The sequence below is a fragment of the Equus przewalskii genome, chromosome 9 (assembly GCF_037783145.1).
Source record: "Equus przewalskii isolate Varuska chromosome 9, EquPr2, whole genome shotgun sequence".
NCBI classification, from domain to species: Eukaryota; Metazoa; Chordata; class Mammalia; order Perissodactyla; family Equidae; genus Equus; species Equus przewalskii.
The window spans coordinates 36,586,415-36,604,305 of record NC_091839.1 but is presented as its reverse complement, the minus strand read 5'-3'; the positions used below and the strand labels follow the sequence as shown (position 1 = coordinate 36,604,305).

General features: G+C 41.4%; 1 protein-coding gene across 11 annotated transcripts in view; it reads left to right on the top strand.

Moving 5' to 3' along the window:
• PGM3 (phosphoglucomutase 3) overlaps positions 1–17,891 on the top strand; it is a 36,396-nt gene that overhangs the window by 17,781 nt on the left and 724 nt on the right. For 6 of the 11 annotated variants that reach the window (XM_070559088.1, XM_070559079.1, XM_070559081.1 and 3 more), the window contains 9 exons: positions 760–827; positions 5,801–5,934; positions 6,496–6,691; positions 8,510–8,667; positions 9,418–9,501; positions 12,603–12,701; positions 14,227–14,340; positions 15,214–15,336; positions 16,876–17,049. In XM_070559088.1, coding sequence (XP_070415189.1) covers positions 760–827; positions 5,801–5,934; positions 6,496–6,691; positions 8,510–8,667; positions 9,418–9,501; positions 12,603–12,701; positions 14,227–14,340; positions 15,214–15,336; positions 16,876–17,049 — 1,150 coding nt within the window. Of the gene's footprint in view, positions 1–759; positions 828–5,800; positions 5,935–6,495; positions 6,692–8,509; positions 8,668–9,417; positions 9,502–12,602; positions 12,702–14,226; positions 14,341–15,213; positions 15,337–16,875; positions 17,289–17,891 lie in introns of those variants that run through there. The other 5 variants (XM_070559085.1, XM_070559078.1, XM_070559084.1 and 2 more) reach the window with 1 other exon arrangement.

Sequence of the window (17,891 nt, the reverse complement as noted above, 5' to 3'; positions counted from 1 at the left end):
GGTGCTTTGAAACAGAATCATTCTCTTTTTCTTAATATCTGGTTTTAGCTAGAGATTCTTTCTAAAGGAAATTTCTGCTCAGTCTCCTAATGGCTTGGACTGGTGTTTTACCCTTGACATGGTACCAGAGGGACTTCAAGGTGCCGCTGATCAAGGGTTTATAAGTAGCAGAAATAGCCAAGTGACGTATGTTCTGAAGCAAATTATTATCCCACAGTAAAGCCGCCCCGCATGTATTTGCCTCTTACTTATTAACTAAGTCAAATGATACAGAACATCTTTTTCTACAAGGCAGTTATATAATGATCTGCTTTATTTTCAGTTAGATAGGTAAGTAATTGGTTCTGACTTAAAATGAAAAATAGGTTTTATATCCCTGGGGGTTTGGGGCCCGGTACTGGATTGCGCACACTATGCATTCAGTGTTTATTGTTACTGTTCTCAGGCAGTGTATATGCTATTTTGGTCAAACGTGGGAAGGTATTTGGATATGGTGTAACTAGTGTATCCCTGAGATCTGTTTTCTAAATTCATTTAAAAGCCAAAATCTTTCGAAGAAACACATTGTGAAAGGCTACTGGAAAATGCTTATACTCTATCTGTATTATCTTTTCAGAATTCAGACTTGACAGATTTCAGTTCAAATACAATAAACTTATTATTTGAACATTTGTAACACACAGTTCCTCATTTGCTTTCACAGCTAGCAGCTCTTGGTTTCAGGACAGGATGTACTGTTTTCTTCTGTTTCTTTCGTAGGCCCAGCAGTGAGAGACTGTCCCAGTCTGTGATAGATGGCGTGACTGTTTTAGGAGGTCAATTTCATGGTATGTACTTATCCTGAGTCGTAAATTAAATTAATCTTAAAAGTTTTTTTAAATTACAAAAGTAGTACATGTTTATTTTATAAAAGTTTGAAAATACTGATAAAAAAGGTTTTTAAAAAATGCACTTCTAGATATAAAATACTAGCTATTTATATTTAAATTAAAGAAATTTTTGTGGGCATGCATATTTTGTTTTACCAATAGGAGATTATGTGTAGGAAACGCTGATGCTGAACAACTCCCTTCAGTTTAGTGAGGCTGCATTTCCTCATATAAACACCCTTGAAATTACTTGATGATGTGCATTCTGGGGCGCTTTTGTGCTCAGGTGTTCCCTGGTAGCTGAGTGTGTGTGGAATCGGCTGTTACCTGTCAAATAGTGATGGAAAACATCTTTGGCCTACTTGTAATCACCTTCTTAAGTTTTGACAGGTGGTTTTTCCTATTTTCTCAAATGAAGAAGAATAAATGCAACAAAACATAGGCTAGAATCCTCTTCTCACCTCAGTCATGTCCCTTGTGACCGCAATGGCTCCACTGTGCTGGGAGGTGAATTTTCCTAGTGTCACATCTTTCTTATTTAAAAGTATCTTCTCTTGACCTTTGCCACCCTCCTTTCCAGCTCCTCTGCATTCCCTCCCTTCACGGTTAGTCTGGCCTCTTCCAGCAGTTCAGGGGCTTGTTCTCTGCTTGCTCCTCTAGGCATGAGGCGGCCTCCTGCAGGCAAGCCTCCATCCTTGCCCCTCCAGTGACACGTCTGCCCGACCCTCTGAATTCTCATTGCCACATCCAGTGGCTGCTCTGAACTGAGTGTGCGCTTAAGCTGCAGGGACCCTGTGGGCCTCTTGACACAGCTGGCACAGTGTTCCCTGACATGCACTTTTCTGGGGAGAGGATTTGTAGCTTGGGCAGAGACTCAACGGGATCCTTTCAGGATTTATATTTGAGTGTTTTTATTTCAGTTGATGACTTGGTGGCTCTCCACGCTGTGGCCTCCCCTTCCTGTCTTTACGCTTCTGCTGCCTTCACTGTTGTTCCTTGCTGCTTCTCTGCGGGCTCCTCTTCTGCCTGTCTTGATCTGGGCATTCCTTGCCTCTCTCGTTCTGCATGATTTGTGAGTGATTGTCTTTCCTCCCATAGCTCCGGCCATGTGTATTCCTTCATTCATTCATTAGCTCATGAAATTTTTGACTACCTGCCGTGTACAGCGCTCCGGAAGTCTTATTTCACTGTCTATCACAACTCATAGTAAGAAACCCACTTAGTATCGTGACGTGTGTATGTGTCCTTGTGTGTATAACTGAAACAGAAGTTTCAATAGACAATACCAATTTTACACAACATGCATTCATCTGCTTCATTAAAAACGCAGAAATGCTGGTTGTGTCTCCCTAAGTAGGTTCCAGGACCGCTGAGAGGCAGTCTGTAAGGCACTGGTCCAAGTGATGTCTGCACTTAGGTGGCCTGCAGGCCTTTACCCCAGCTTCACCCTGCCCAAACTGCGTTCTTTCTGCCATCCCCGGAATGCTTAACCTTTTTAGCGCTGCCAGTCTGTCTCTACAGCCATTACTTTTCTAGTGTTGTAGTCTGGAAAAATTTGAGAGTGGCTTTTTTTTAAAACTTTTCCCTTATTGCTGTCTTCAGCTTAATGTATTTCAGGAAGTGAAAGGTTAACATAGCTGCTGCACAGGAGGATGGGGGCAGCTGGGGGAGGGTAAGGTTAGGGAGGGAGGCAGGGTCCAGAGCATTCCAAGCCTTCTAGGTCATGGTAAGGGTTTGAGTTTTTTTCCAAATGCAGCGGGACTCCATTGAAGGATTTTATGCATGAAATATTATCGTATTTTCATTTTAAGGCGGTCACTCTGGCTGTGTTTTAGAGAGAACAGGGAGGTTATAAGAAAGGAAAAGAGACCAGCTAGGAGACTGTGCAGTAGTTCATGCAAGAGTGGTGATAGAGAGAGAAATGGAAAACCTGGAATTGGTACCAAATTCAAAGGATTTTGTGATAAGTGTTGAGGACAGAGCTGGGAAGAGTGGTTTCTGGGTCAATCAGTGGAATAGGTGGTGATGCTTTTTTTTTTTTTTAATTAAGATTATGATAGATTACAACCTTCTGAGATTTCAGTTGTACGTTATTGTCAGTCATGTTGTGGGTACACCACTTCACCCTTTGTGCCCTCCCCCGACCCCCCCTTTTCCCTGGTAACCACCCATCAGTTCTCCTTGTCTGTATGTTAACTTCCACCTATGAGTGGAGTCATACAGAGTTCGTCTTTCTCTGTCTGGCTTATTTCGCTTAACATAATACCCTCAAGGTCCATCCATGTTGATGCGAATGGGACGATTTTGTCCTTTTTTATGGCTGAGTAGTATTCCATTGTGTATATATACCTTATCTTCTTTATCCAATCATCAGTTGCTGGACACTTAGGTTGGTTCCATGTCTTGGCTATTGTAAATAATGCTGCGATGAACATAGGGGTGCATGGGACTCTTGGAATTGCTGATTTCAGGTTCTTAGGATAGATACCCAGTAGTGGGATGGCTGGGTCGTAAGGTATTTGTATTTTTAACTTTTTGAGAAATCTCCCTACTGTTTTCCACAGTGGCTGCACCAGTTTGCATTCCCACCAACAGTGAATTAGGGTTCCTTTTTCTCCACAACCTCTCCAACATTTGTCACTCTTGGTTTTGGATATTTTTGCCGATCTAACGGGTGTAAGGTGATATCTTAGTGTAGTTTTGATTTGCATTTTCCTAATGATTAGTGATGATGAGCATCTTTTCATGTGTCTATTGGCCATCCGTATATCTTCTTTGGAGAAATGTCTGTTCATGTCCCCTGCCCACTTTTTGATTGGGTTGTTTGTTTTTTTGTTGTTGAGCTGTGTGAGTTCTTTATATATTATGGAGATTATGGGGGGGTGATGCTTTTTATTGAGTAACTGTATATGATTGTCATTAAGTAAATGTTTATTTGGTGATATTGATTACAAAATCCTTTGTTCTGTCTTTCAGGATGTCCTTTGGAATATCATTTTCCTCTCCTTATACACCTCCATTAAGCTGGTCTAAGCTCTTACCCACCTTTTTGAGCTCCTCCACCTCCTCCCTTCTAATCCTTATACAGAGCCAAAGTTGCTGTCATAACATACCATTTCCACTGTATAACTGCAGGCTTGAAAACTTAAAGTGACTTTCTGCCTCCAGTCCAAACTCTTCTGCTTGACCGTAAAGACCACTGATGGATTTAGTCATCTGAATATTTATTGGGTATTGGTCCATCTCCGCTGTCTGTTTCTCCTGAATCTTGCTCATGGTGCCTTTCTCATGTGTTGAGCTATTGACTGTAAGCCGTTTGTTTTTCTTGGAAAGTTATTTGTGGGACATTTTTGAGGTTCACAGTGAAGGTCAATTTCTCTGGCAGTTTAGTATTTGGTTCTGCTGGGTGCCTGGGGTTACAACCTGGCTGGTGGATGACAAGGTTCTTTTGGACTCTGTGGTTATGTGAACTTGGGCTGGAGATCTGTGGGATGCCTGTCCTTGTGGTGACAGCTCTCAGGGCTAGGTTTTCCCCCTCTTCTCTGCTCAGTGCCAAGTCAGCCCTCCTGGGGTGGGCACCTGGGGAAGACTCACTTCTCACTCACCCTTGCACTGAAGGATAGTCCTTTGGGGTTTCAGCTTCATGAGGACCTTGTCTGCTACTGGGTTTCCCATCTTAGACTAGCATGGACTTTTTGCACTGAAAACCATAGCTCTGTTTCTAGTTTCAAGAAATGCCCTCAGAGCAAAACTGGTGTCCTTTAGCTTCAATCTCGGAGTTCCTCTCTTCAAATACATTTTGGCCAAATTCCTCTATAACTTGTTGGCACTGCAATTCTTTTTAACGAATTCCTTTCTTCTGAATTACATAGTTTGCAATGTTACTGGAAATAGATCTCAATTATTAGTTTTCTGTATTGCTCTGTTTTTACATTGTTACCTGTCTATACTAAATGATTGCTTTTTGCTCTCAATAGGGGTTCATATTTCTTTTAGAATTGAGTATGTATCGATTGTGTGTTTTTTCCACCACCACCAGTTAAGTCAATTCTGTCTCTGTCTACCTAGAGGTAAGGTCAGATCCCACGGGTTAAGGGCTCAGTCCCACAAGACTTGCTCACCGCACCCCCCCCAACCCCCGCCCTGCTTCAGATGCTTATCACCTGGGGCTTCTGACAACTTCCTTCTGAGTTCAATTACCGTGCTAGAGTGGCTTACAGAACTCAGAGAAACATTTTACTTTCTACATTACTGGTTTATTAAAAAGATGTAACTCAGGAACAGCCAGATGGAAGAGATGCATAGGGCAAGGTATGTGGGAAGGGGCATGGAGCTTCTGTGACCTCTGGGCACGCCTTTCTCCTCAATCTCTACATATCCACCAACCTGGAACCCTGTCCTTTTTGATTTTTATGGAGACTTCATTACATAGGCATGATTGATGACATCATTGGCCGTTGGTGTTTGATTTCAATCTCTAGCCCCACTCCTCTCCCCTCCCTGGAGTTGAGGGGGAGTAAGATGGGGGAAAACTGAAAATTCCCTCTGTAATCACAAGCTTGGTTCCCTGGCAACCAGCCCCATCCCTGGGTTACCCAGGGGTATTTCTAAAGTCACCTCATTAATGTAACAAGACACCTTTATTGCTCTCAGGCTTGGGAAATTCCAGGTGTTTAGAAGCTCTGCCATGAATGGGGACAAAGGCCAAATATACATTTCTTATTATAAATCACAATATGACATGCAGTTGTATTGATTCCAGTGGATATTTGTGCATATGTCTGGATAATTTGAAAGTTAGCGTTTTTATGTTTTCTGAGATGTCTTTTCTTAAAGAGGATTTGTCACTCTGAAATCCATACTGTATAAATCCATTTAAACTTTTTTTCTTTATTAAGAAACGTAAATTGCTTTTTGTATTTCTCTGCCAGATTACGGCTTGTTAACCACGCCCCAGCTGCACTACATGGTGTACTGTCGAAACAGCAGTGGCCGGTATGGAGAGGCCACCGTAGACGGTTACTACCAGAAACTCTCCACGGCCTTTGTGGAACTCACCAAACAGGTGAACGTCTCTTGAATGGTTAGAGTTGAAGCAAATGAGTGAAATAACATCAGTTGAACAATTTATTGTAATCAGATAGTTTGTCACTCCTCCTCCTCCTTTTTCGCAAAGTGTGGCAGATCTCCTTTTTCTTTGTAGGGCTCCAGGAGGTCTGGCCCTTGTGTGGTGCTAACTGTGTGTTGGCATTCACTCGGCAAGGCAGTGCTGCCTTCTGACATCGCTGGGGGAGAGGACGCGTCGTGGTCTTGTGGTTATCATAAGCGCTGGCTCAGGGAGTTTGCTCGGAGAGTTAGTGTAGGTGCTGTTCGCGTCTCACTTGAGGCGTCTGCTGTTGAGAAGGCTTGTCTTCCAGGTATCAAACAGTATCCAAAAAAAGGTGTTTTAAAATTTTACTTTGGTTTTACAGTTTTCATCTGAATGTGTGTACCCTTTAGTTTCTTGAGTTAAAATAGATGAGTTAACTGAAGTAAAGGAAGATGTTTACATATGCATATATATGCTTTATGCTTCAGTTTTCCTTTTATAACTTGAAATCTTTCTTCCATGTCTTTTCCTTTTAAGGCTTTCTGCGGTGGAAATGAATATCGATCCCTTAAGGTTGACTGTGCAAATGGCGTGGGGGCCCTGAAGCTGAGAGAAATGGAGCCCTACTTCTCCCAGGGACTGTCCGTGCAGCTGTTTAATGACGGGACGAAAGGGAAACTCAATCATTTATGCGGGGCCGACTTTGTGAAAAGTCATCAGAGACCTCCACAGGGTATGTAAAAAATGTGTTTTTAGAGCTCTTTGAAACCAATCTCATGTACAAACAGGTGGCCTGGTGAGTTAGGAGTCCTGTGGCTAGTACTGGCTCTGCCACTTTTAGACATCTGGACATCTTCCCACTCGTCAGTGCCACTCAAAATATGGTCTCCTCTCTTTGTCTGTAAGTCACACAGCTCCTCACAGTGTCCAGGAGATCGGGTGGGGAGATCAAAATTAGGAATTGGTGTTCTAGGGCACTGGTTCTCAGACTGGAGCGTGCATCAGAATCGCCTGGAGGGGTGGTTAGCGCACAGGTCTGATCTGTAGGTCTGGACTCGGACAGGAATTTGCATTTCTATCAAGTGCCCAAGCTTAGTTGCTGGTGCTGGTCTGGGGATGACACTTTGAGAACCACTGTCTCAGGGACAGCAATAGTAAGTAGCATTATTTCCACCTTGCCTGATTTAGACACACTGGAGATGGATTGCCACTCTGCTTAATGATAATTGTCTGGAAAGTCAGAGTTTCCACAGTGGGCAGGTCAGGAGGGAAGACCCTTTGTTATGTTGTAATTGTAGTCAGAGATGTTCTGTATTTAGCTGCACTGTCGATCCTAAATAGCCCGTGGCCAAACCTGTCTTGCAGGTGTGTTTTGTTTTGTCTGCTGTCTGTGTGTCTGTATGTTTAATTGCATTAGTTGCCACCATTTAAAAATTACGTGATTTCACTTAAATATTGGAATCTCTGGCTTCTCTTTACTGAAATCAGAAAATGTCCATTCTCACATGGTGTTAATCGGCTGCGGTGGAGTAGCTCCGACCCCCTTCAGACAGGACATGTGTCCTTCAGAACACCACACCTCCTCCAGTTTCCTCTCGTTCATGTTATTCTGTCTCACTGTAGTAAGCATTTAAATTTTCAGTTTAATCAACCAGTTTGAGCTACTTTTCATTGAATTCCTTGTTTTGCCCCTTACTTTGCTGACAGGTGAGTTCTGTGTCCCTCATCTGTCCCTTCACTAAATCGTGGGCTCTTCCTCTCCTGCTAGGCACGGGGGCTGCAGCAGGCACAAAACCATAGGCCTCGCTTTCCTAACGCCTGCCTGGGCCCACAGTCAACCTCCTATTCATATGCCACTCAAATGCCTGTCACTTCTTAGTTGCCTCATATTGATTTGTCAGTCTGCTGCTGTCAGGGCTAAGGAACAGACACATTTTCCAATAAATTTGATGTGACAATGGCTGAGGTTCCGATAACTTTATGTAAATTACACAAGCCATTTATGTCACAGGCTGTAATTCTTTGCTTTTAATTACCAGTGTTTCTTGTTATTGATGATGTGAACAGATAAACATTACTTCTATCAATTATATCAAATCACACAGCTCATCTATTGCTGATTATTTTTTTATGTACAGGACACCGTGGTACAAGGTAAATTGCGTTCCAAAATACCTGTACTGTGTGGGAAACTGTCTTGCCAAACTTTTATACAATGGAACATTATTTTATATCCCTCCAGCATAGATGGATTTTGAATGCTCCTTTTTCAGTTAGCTCTGAAAGAATTTATCCTGGAAAAACTACAATAAACTTGTGTACTATTTAAAGATGAAGACATTGGTTTTTACTTGGAAGGGTAATTTTAAACACCTCTTGAAAAATCACAGTGGACGTGCTTACATGTAACACATAAGGCCACTTGTGATCATACTTCAGTGCAAAATTTTTCCCTTGTAACTAGTGTAAGAGAAAAACCTGAAACTTTTTATATTGAGTTTTATTCCCATTTCTTAGACTGAGGTGCACTTTAAATTATTCTGTGTGGTAGGAATGGAAATGAAGTCCAGCGAAAGATGCTGTTCCTTTGATGGAGATGCAGACAGAATTGTTTACTACTACAGTGACACCGATGGCCACTTTCATCTCATAGATGGAGACAAGATAGCAACACTCATTAGCAGTTTCCTTAAAGAGCTCCTGGTGGAGGTATGGTGGGCAGATTGACGCCCTTTAAAACAAGACTTACCAGTGAAATGATTCTGTATCAAACAGTCATTTGAATGTCTCAAAGGCACAATTTATGGGAAGTTCCTTACATTTGTGGCCAGAAAATAGGGAAAAAAGTGATAATTCCAATCCTTTCAACATTGGGGCCCCAGTTTTGGAACCTGAAGGTACTCTTTTCTTCCTGAGAGTGGGAAAGTTTTATGATTTGAGGCTTTATGAAGTTTTGATTTCTTCATAACTCATACTTTAATGAGTTCCCCTGTCACTGCCCAGAGCCTCAAGTTTAAACAGAAAGGCTCATCCTCTGAGAGACTGATGTCCTGTGATCGTGGTAAGCTCAGTACGTGGGAGAGAGTTGTTCTGTTCTGCTCCTTTGGAAATCTCGGGCTAGCCTCAAATATAGGATGTAATGGGAAGTAATCATTATAATCTGGAAGAGGTATACTTAAGAATTCAGTAAATTCTTTTATTAAAAAACTAAAGAGGTGAAGATCAAGAAACCACAGACTCCTTTGCAGAAAGATTCCTTTTTGCTTTATATAATGCTCAGAAGTATTTTAGCTTTTTTTCTGGCATACGCATAAATTTTCAGTGAGTCGTTTATTGGGTAAACTAAGGCACAGCTGAACTGGCTGATGATTTTGTCATCCTTTAGAACTCTCAGTATAGGTTTGCTTTTTCAGGGTCTTTAATTTTGATAGCAAGATAATTATCATTGTTTTTGTCTAGATTGGAGAAAGTTTGAATATTGGTGTTGTACAAACTGCATATGCAAATGGAAGTTCAACACGGTATCTTGAAGAAGTTATGAAGGTATCGAACCATTTCCATTTTCTGGTAGCTTCTTAATAATCATATTCTATTGTAAGAGATTTCTGTGAGGAAAATAATGCCCTCATCAAAGTGAATAGGTTGTAGTGCATGAAGGTGAGCTCTTGTCTATTTAAGGGTAAAAAGAAATCAAAAATAAGAAACAAATTAAAAAAAAAAATTGTCCTTGATGCAAAAAGGGAGACACTTTCCCCCTTCCTTGTCTTAGAGCATTTATTTTATGAGACTTGTAAATTCGTTCTCTGCCCCTTTGTAATGAATGTAAATCTTTTTAAAGGCCTACTAAGCCAGTCTGACTGCTCAGGGCCTGGAGTCACCTCTTTCAAATGTAAACATCAGGGAACATAGCACCCCTGTCTCCCAGTCTCCTGAGAGTTTCACTTAGTTACAGCTTGGAGCCGGACACCTAGCTGCTTGTCACAGAGCTAGGAGTTTTATTAGTCCTTTGGGTAAGGGCAGTTAGCTAACACTGATGGCCACCCCAGTTATCACGGAAATTTGGGACAAACTGTGTGACAAATGGTACTGTGAAGTCTTCTTGAGAAGTAGGCCTATTGAATAGGTATATGGACTATTGTCATGGGGTTTTGCAGTGGGAGAGAGACACTGGGCTCAACTCCTGATAAAACAAGGAAAAGTGGGGATTTTGAGGCCAGGGAGCAAGGTGTGGGGGTGGGGGGCAGTGGGTGGAAAATGATTAAGAGGAATCATCAGGGGTCAGGGAGGATTCTGGCTTAACCGACCTAACAGACTTTTGCTGAAGGCAGGCCTGGGTGATCAGATATTTCCCGGGATGGTACAGGAGACTGAGGACTTCCATCAGATATGGAGGGTAGGGCATTCTGGTTAAGCTGATTTAGCAAGATTCTAGCTAAAATTGGGCTCTTGGAGACATGCCCAAGGACAGGACCTGTTCAGGCTCAGAGGAGCCTGAAGTTTGGTCAAGGAGACAATCTTGGTCCCTAGTCATCTGCAGCTGTATAAAGGGTGAGATTTCTGTCTCTTAGCGGATTGCCTGTGATGTGCACCACAGCCTGGCTTAGTGCTTATTGATGCGGGGTCGGTGAGCCGAGGAGTTGAAAGAAAGATTTCTTGGACTCTCAAGGTCTGGCAGTAGTGCTCTTTTATTTAGAAAATAGTGTGGAATAGCATGGGGACAGGACCCATGGGCAGTAAAGAGCTGCTGCTGCGAACAGGAGTTGAGAGAAGGGCTAAATTTAAGGCACAGGTATGTGAGTTATCTCTTTACAAGACAAAGGAAAGAATATGTAAAAAAGTTGTTAAAATGGTATCAGTGTGGGTAGGGTCTGGTTATTGGGTTGTCCTATAACTTTCAGATAAGAATCAAACCGGATTAAGTAAATGGCAGAAGCCACTGCTTAAATGTTATCTTCAGCTAAAGACAAAGGAGGATGTTGGGGGGGGGTCAGTTACATGAGGTTGCCAGACAGTAAACAACTTAAGTCCTTGCCTTCCCCATTAAGAGTTTCCAGAGATAAGGCCATCCCGCCTTCCTCCTGATGCAGAGAGGGGACACCCCCCACAGATGGAGACTTCCTTCACAAATGCAAATGTCTCTCATCAAAAGGCAAGCAAATTCCACTCCTCAGAGTCTCCTTCTCATCTGCAGTTTTTAAAATTAACCAGCCTAAAATCTTCATCACTTATTCAGTGATAAAACTGTTTCCTTACTTTTCTTCTGTGGAGAAATTTTCTGAGTTGACAGATCTTGTTTCTGATTATTTCCCTAACATCCACCAGACGACCATCTCTGAGTTACCTGCTCTGAGGCAGAGGGGTCATGGCCCAGATTGGGCTGTTTGTCTTCACTCTTTCTTACTAGCTAGTGTAATATTTTCCAACTTTTGTGTATCCCTTTTCAAATTCCTGCATTTTACTCTTGTTGCCTTCCCATTCTTTGTAAAGCAGGAATGGCAGTCAGCTTGCGGCGGTTCTGGATGGGTGCAGTGAGTGCAGCCGGTGGACAGGACTAGGAAGAGTGTGCCTGGACCACATGGGCCAGCTGCTGTCACCTGTAGTGAGATTCTTCAAGAGAAGCGGAAAATCTGAATTTTCATGTGGATTTCCTGCTTTTTAAGTCTTGGCACCTGCTTCAGAATTTAAAAGAAATAGTGGGTAGGCAAAATAAAACACATCTGGAGGCTGCTAGTCTGTGGCAGTGACAACTATCTGGTCACAGAAAACTCACTCAAGGGACTCTGTGTGGGGCCCACTTGGCTGCCTCTCACAGGGATTCTCAGTACTTGGGTTATTGTTTTAGTATTTTCTTATTTTCTGTCTTAAAAATTTCTTATAGGTAAGATACCCTGTTTAAGGAACTGAATACATCGGAAACTTGCTTCTCGACCCACTCTCTTACGGATTACCTATCTGTAGCCCTAGCCACCCCAAGGTCTCCTCAGTGCCATCAGCTGCCCATCTTACCTGATCCTGACCTCTCGTCTGCACTGCTGCTGTCAGTCTTTCTTAACCATCCTTCTCTCTCAGATCCGTCCGAGACTTCCGCTACCCACTGCTGCTAGCCCACCCGCCGGTTCTTACGGGGTTAGTCCTAGACACCTCCTGCCTGATCCTGTCTTTTAACCTTCTAAGCCAGGGGTTAGCAAACAGTGGCCTGTGGGCCAAACCCAGCCTGCCACCTGTTTATAAATAGTTTTACTGCAATACAGCCACACTCCTTTGTTTTCTAGCCGCTTTTGCATCAGTGGCTGATAGAGCAGTTATGACAGGGACCATATGCTTGCAAAGCCTAAAATATTATCTGGCTCTTTATAGTCAAATCTTGCAGACACCTACTCTAAGCCATTCTCCACACCGTAGCTAAACTGAACTTTCTGAAACAATTAGATCACTTCACTCCCCAACTTGTAATCTTTATCTTATAAGAGGGCCCTCATCTTCGCTGCCTCATAGTAACATTTACCTCTTTGTATTTTAATTGCTTGTCTTCCTCACTAGACTGAGCTCCAGATTTTGTTCCCTGTTGTATCCCTGGGATAGTAAGTACACGATATTTGCCGATTGAATAACTGCTCTTGTGTTTCTTTAAATGTGTGTTATAGGTACCTGTCTATTGTACTAAAACGGGTGTAAAACATTTGCACCATAAGGCTCAAGAGTTCGACGTTGGGGTTTATTTTGAAGCAAATGGGCACGGCACAGTAAGTTCTCTTAAACAATTAAAACTGGCTTTAGCTGGCACTTTTTTTAATGAGAATCCTCTATCTGGGTAGTAATAGGTAATATTCTACTTTGAAATGATTGGGATGGTGGTAGAATAAGATTATTTGGGTAACTGAATATATTCTTATGTGTTGTGAAACGGTGGCTCTCTTAGAGTGTAATGATCTTTGAATGTGAAGTGATAATACTAATTTGTTCTTATGACAGTTTCTTAAAAAAATACGCAGTTGTTAATTTTCTTCCAGTAAGCAGATTGTTTGTACATCATTTAAAATATTTTCCTTCAACTGGCCTTAGGTGGTAAAAGGAAAGTTCAGTAGCTGTGGTGAATTGAAAAGTGTTGGAAAGCTTGAGAATTAAATTATAAACAATTGGAAATGAGTTTAAAGTAACTAGCAATACGCATATAAAATTAATGGCTCTCTTTGCAGATCGAATGTTTAAATTTTTTTTGAGATAATTCACATACCATAAAATTCACCATTTTAAAGCATATTAAGTGGCTTTTAGTATATTTATAAGGTTCAGGATTTTAAAAAGTTTTTATACCTCACCCCATTTCAGAAATGGATTTAAAGTTGCCAACAGAAAATGTTATCTAGGTCAGATCATTTTCCTTATTAATTTAAAGTTGGCTTCTAGAGGCCATGAATCTAAGAAGAAAAATAAAAATTTCTTAGGAGATACAATTAAAATATAACTTCAGTAATCTAATTAATGCAGGGGTTGGTAAATGATTTTAAAGGGCAGATAGGAAATATTTTAGGCTTCGCAGGCCGTCAGGTCTCTTGCAGCTGGTCAGCTCTGCTGGGGCAGGGAAAGTGAACGGGGATGGCTGTGTTCTGGTCAGACCGGCGACCAGCCTGCACCCCGCAGTTTCCCAACAAACCTGTATTTCCTCCATTGACTGAGCATAGTGTGCCGCTAGTCCTCAGTATTGGGCCTCTCGGGAACTAAAATCATGGGCAAGGCATTTCAGAATTACAGGCATCTGGAGGAACCTGACATATACTGTAGTAAATATCCATGGCACTCTTTGCCATATGATAAATATGATGAACCCTCCTTCTACTTTTGGCTAGCTTACTTATATCCTTAAAAATTTTAGGACAAGAAAACTGTACTAGTTGCAATGAACTATGTTCTTCAGAGTAAAACGGATACTGACAGGCTTAAGGAATGTGCTTGCACAGACCTGATGTAGCTGGCTGAGAGGCAGACAAACTGAGCTCATCATGTACATTACCTTTGCCAAGGTGGTATTTTGTAGTCAGCTCTTTAAATTTTGATAAGCAGTTTTATAGTCTATAAAGGATTTTTCCCCCCGGTAGTATTTTTTGGGTTCTGATTTGATCTTATGTTAATTTCATACATTCTGGGTCAGCCATTATTTTTCCCTCAGTTTCTCCAGATGCATTGAGAATTTCAAGTGGTTTAACTAGGATAATAGTCCTTAGACTGGGGCATGGATAGTGTTTGTGATTTTGTATGCTGTCATTGCAGGTCCTGTTTAGTAAAGCTGCTGAAATGAAGATAAAACAACTAGCGAAAGAATTAGAAGATAAGAAAAGGAAAGCTGCTCAGATGCTTGCAAATGTTATTGACTTGTTTAACCAGGTCAGAACTGGTTCCTTTTGCTGTATTCAGAAGGTGCACAGAGGCTCGTGCGCTGTATAAAGTTAGCGTGGAGAAGTCCCGGCGGCTTCCTTGCAACAGTGGTTTATGCAGTTAAGACTCACATGGCAAAGCACTGACGAACACTCACGTGCTTCCCTCCTCCCCCATTTTATGATGAGAAATTTCAAGTGTAATGAGGAGTTTCCACCTAGAGGCAACAGGTTCAGTTACTGAGCGTACATATGTGGGTCAGTGGCAGTGCAGAGTATGGCAGTGGCAGAGCAAGCAAAGTCTGGGACAGGGAAAAGCGGTGGAATTCACGTTTGAGCGTCTTCCACATATTGGGCACTTACCCCATCGTGTAATCCTTGCAGTAACACAGGGAGAGGGGTTATTATAAATGAAGAAACAGAGGGCTTAGAGCTACTAAGTGGCAGAGTAGGACTGCAACTTCAGCTGTGTCTTACACCAAAACTCCTATTTCTCCACTACACATGATGTCTTCCATCGGGATGGTATAATCTCAAAAGGGACCTAGTTATAAAGAAAGATTTGAGTCATAGAATGTTAATGCTGAAACCTTAAGAGTAATTCAGTACAGTCTAATTTTATAGATGAGGAAGATGAAAGGCAAGTTTCTCAAGAGCTAGTTTTAATATTTTTTTGTATACCTTTCATTGTTGTCTTCCACAGACATCTTTATCTTTCCCTCAGTATTGTTCATATTTATCCGCACACTCCAGTGAATAATGCTGCTTGCAGGTAGGAGGAAGCACAGGATACTGTGATTGGTTTTCTAAGAGAGCATTCATATGCAAGCTTCGCTTGTATTACAGTGGTTTCTTCCATTGTGTGTCCCTATCTATCTCGTAGGCCGCTGGTGATGCTATTTCTGACATGCTGGTGATTGAGGCAATCTTGGCTCTGAAGGGCCTGACTGTACAAGAGTGGGATGCTCTCTACACGGATCTTCCAAACAGACAGCTCAAAGTTAAGGTGTGAGCGAGATTTTAAAATTACTTCTTTTCTGATAAATAACTAGCTAAAACCCATTATCTCAAATCTCTATATAGAAATATTTCCCAAGTGTGTCATCTTTCATTCTGTACATACATACTGCACAGAATATAATGCCTTACATCATCTAACTGTATTGTCTCTCATCTTTAGAAAGTATGGAACAGCTCTTAACCATTCTATTATTTGAGAAGTATTTGGTTTCCAACTTTATTATAAATAATGATATGTATCACTTTTTTAAAAAAAGATTTTATTATGGAAAATTCAAAATAGATATAGATGTAGAGAGAACAAAATAATGAACCCCTATGTACACAGCTTCAACAGATTTCAACTATTGCCCTACACCTTCTCCCATATTATTTTGAAGCAAATCCCACATAGCCTATCATTTTAAGTTAAAATATTTCCTTTGCATTATTCTTGGTTCACAAGAGTATTTCCTGAGGTTAGGTGCTGAGAAATAGAATCTTTAGGCTCAAAGGGAGAATTTTTTAAAGGCAATTCAAATAAATGCTAATTTATTTCTATACAATACCAGTTTACACATTCATCAACAGAATTTGTGAAGACAATTAGAGATATTAAAGCCAGAGTTCACAGAAATGGCTGCTGATTGTTCAGATCAGCTTTTGGCATATTTAGGAGAGTCTTACATAAACAGGTTGCCACTTATCCTTTTTTTACTTCTTTTGGTGAGGAAGGTTAGCTCTGAGTGAACATCTGTGCCAGTTCTCCTCTTTTTTCTGCTGAGGAAGATTAGCCCTGAGGTAACATCTGTGCCAGTCTTCCTTCACTTTATATGTGGGTCGCTGCCACAGCATAGCTGACGAGTGGTGTAGGTCCACGCCTGGGATCCGAACCTTCACTGCCGAAGTGGAGCATGCCAAACCACCATTAGGCCACAGGGCCAGCCCCTATCCTCTTTTTTTAAATACCTAAGGTTATTTGCTCACTGACTAAGTCCTACAATATTTACTGGCCATTATTTTAGTGGTAACTATAAGACAGAAGGAAAATGTTACCTCTGTTTGATAAAGGTAATTCTTTATAGACTGAAGAAACAGAAGCTATACAAATGAACTTAATAACCTTGATTTTGACAGAAATAAAAATGATAGAATTGTAGTTCAGTTTCACTTTATGCTTAATCTGGTACCTTGCTATCTCCGTCTTGTACAGTTGTGCACCACAAAATGACGTTTCGGGTCACTGACGGACCGCTTATACGATGGTGGTCCCATGAGATTAGTACCACGTAGCCTAGGTGTGTGGTAGGCTATACCAATCTAGGTTTGTGTTCTATGATGTTCGCACAATGATGAAATGGCCTAATGACGCATCTCAGACTGTATCCCTGTCATTAAGTGATGTATGACTGTACTTTGTGGTCCAGTAAGCTGAAATGTAAGTCTGTTAATATTCAATGAGACGGCTGTAATCTTATGGCAGGAATTATGTTGAACAGGTTAAATGCCTGAATAATAGTAACAGGTACGAAATGCTTGTGCATAGGTTGCAGACAGGCAAGTTATTAGCACCACTGATGCTGAAAGACAAGCAGTGACACCCCCAGGACTACAGGAGGCAATCAATGACCTGGTGAAGAAGTACAAGCTTTCGCGGGCTTTTGTTAGACCCTCTGGTACTGAAGATGTTGTCCGAGTCTATGCGGAAGCAGACTCGCAAGTAAGCTGGGACAGTGCTGGTGAGAAAGTGGGCAGCGAGAGGCTGACAACAGAGGTAGCGGGAGGGGGAGGAGGAGAGAAAGGAAAACTATTTTAATAGTGTTGGAATCTGATAATTAAGGATTTAATGTCTTTGAGATTTGCTTATGGAGCCTTTTAGGTTCACATTAAGACTACAAAGTTATTTTCATCAGTAGTAGTTATATAGTTGAACAAAATTAGACCCGTTTAGTTTATTTCCCCAAATGTTCTTGATTCATTCTAGACTTCTTGAAAGGGTCATATTTCTAACTGTGGCATGAATAACTAATAGATACTTACTGTGACATATGTTAAGCTTATGCAGCCTAAAGTGGATTATCCTTTTTTTCTCCTTTAAAAACTTAATCCTGTTGTTTTATGAGAACAACTAGATTTGAGTTCCATTTCTAAATCAGCTGGTACCAACATCCATGCTTTTTGAAATTCATCTTTGAATCTGGACTCTTGATTTTTTTCAAAATATTTCCCTCCTTTAAATGATAGCCTTGCTCTGTGCCTCTACTGTTTTCCTGATAGGTCAAGACTTTGTGGTCTGGATTTTTATAATTTTCCTTCTCCACGCACTCTTCTCCATCATCTCATACCCTTGATAAAAGTGTCTGCACAGCTGAGGCAAAGTAGAGTGGGTTGAAAGGGGCTCAGAAGGAGAAATCTACAATTAATTTATGTGGTAGCTGACCGCTTTTTGGCAGAAGCTTGGGCCATTTGAGAATACAGTGAATAAATATCCCTGTGGATGAGGCGAGGAAAACAGGGGCCTTGAGAGTTACTTACTCTTAGGCTAATTGTGGTCTTCTTCTG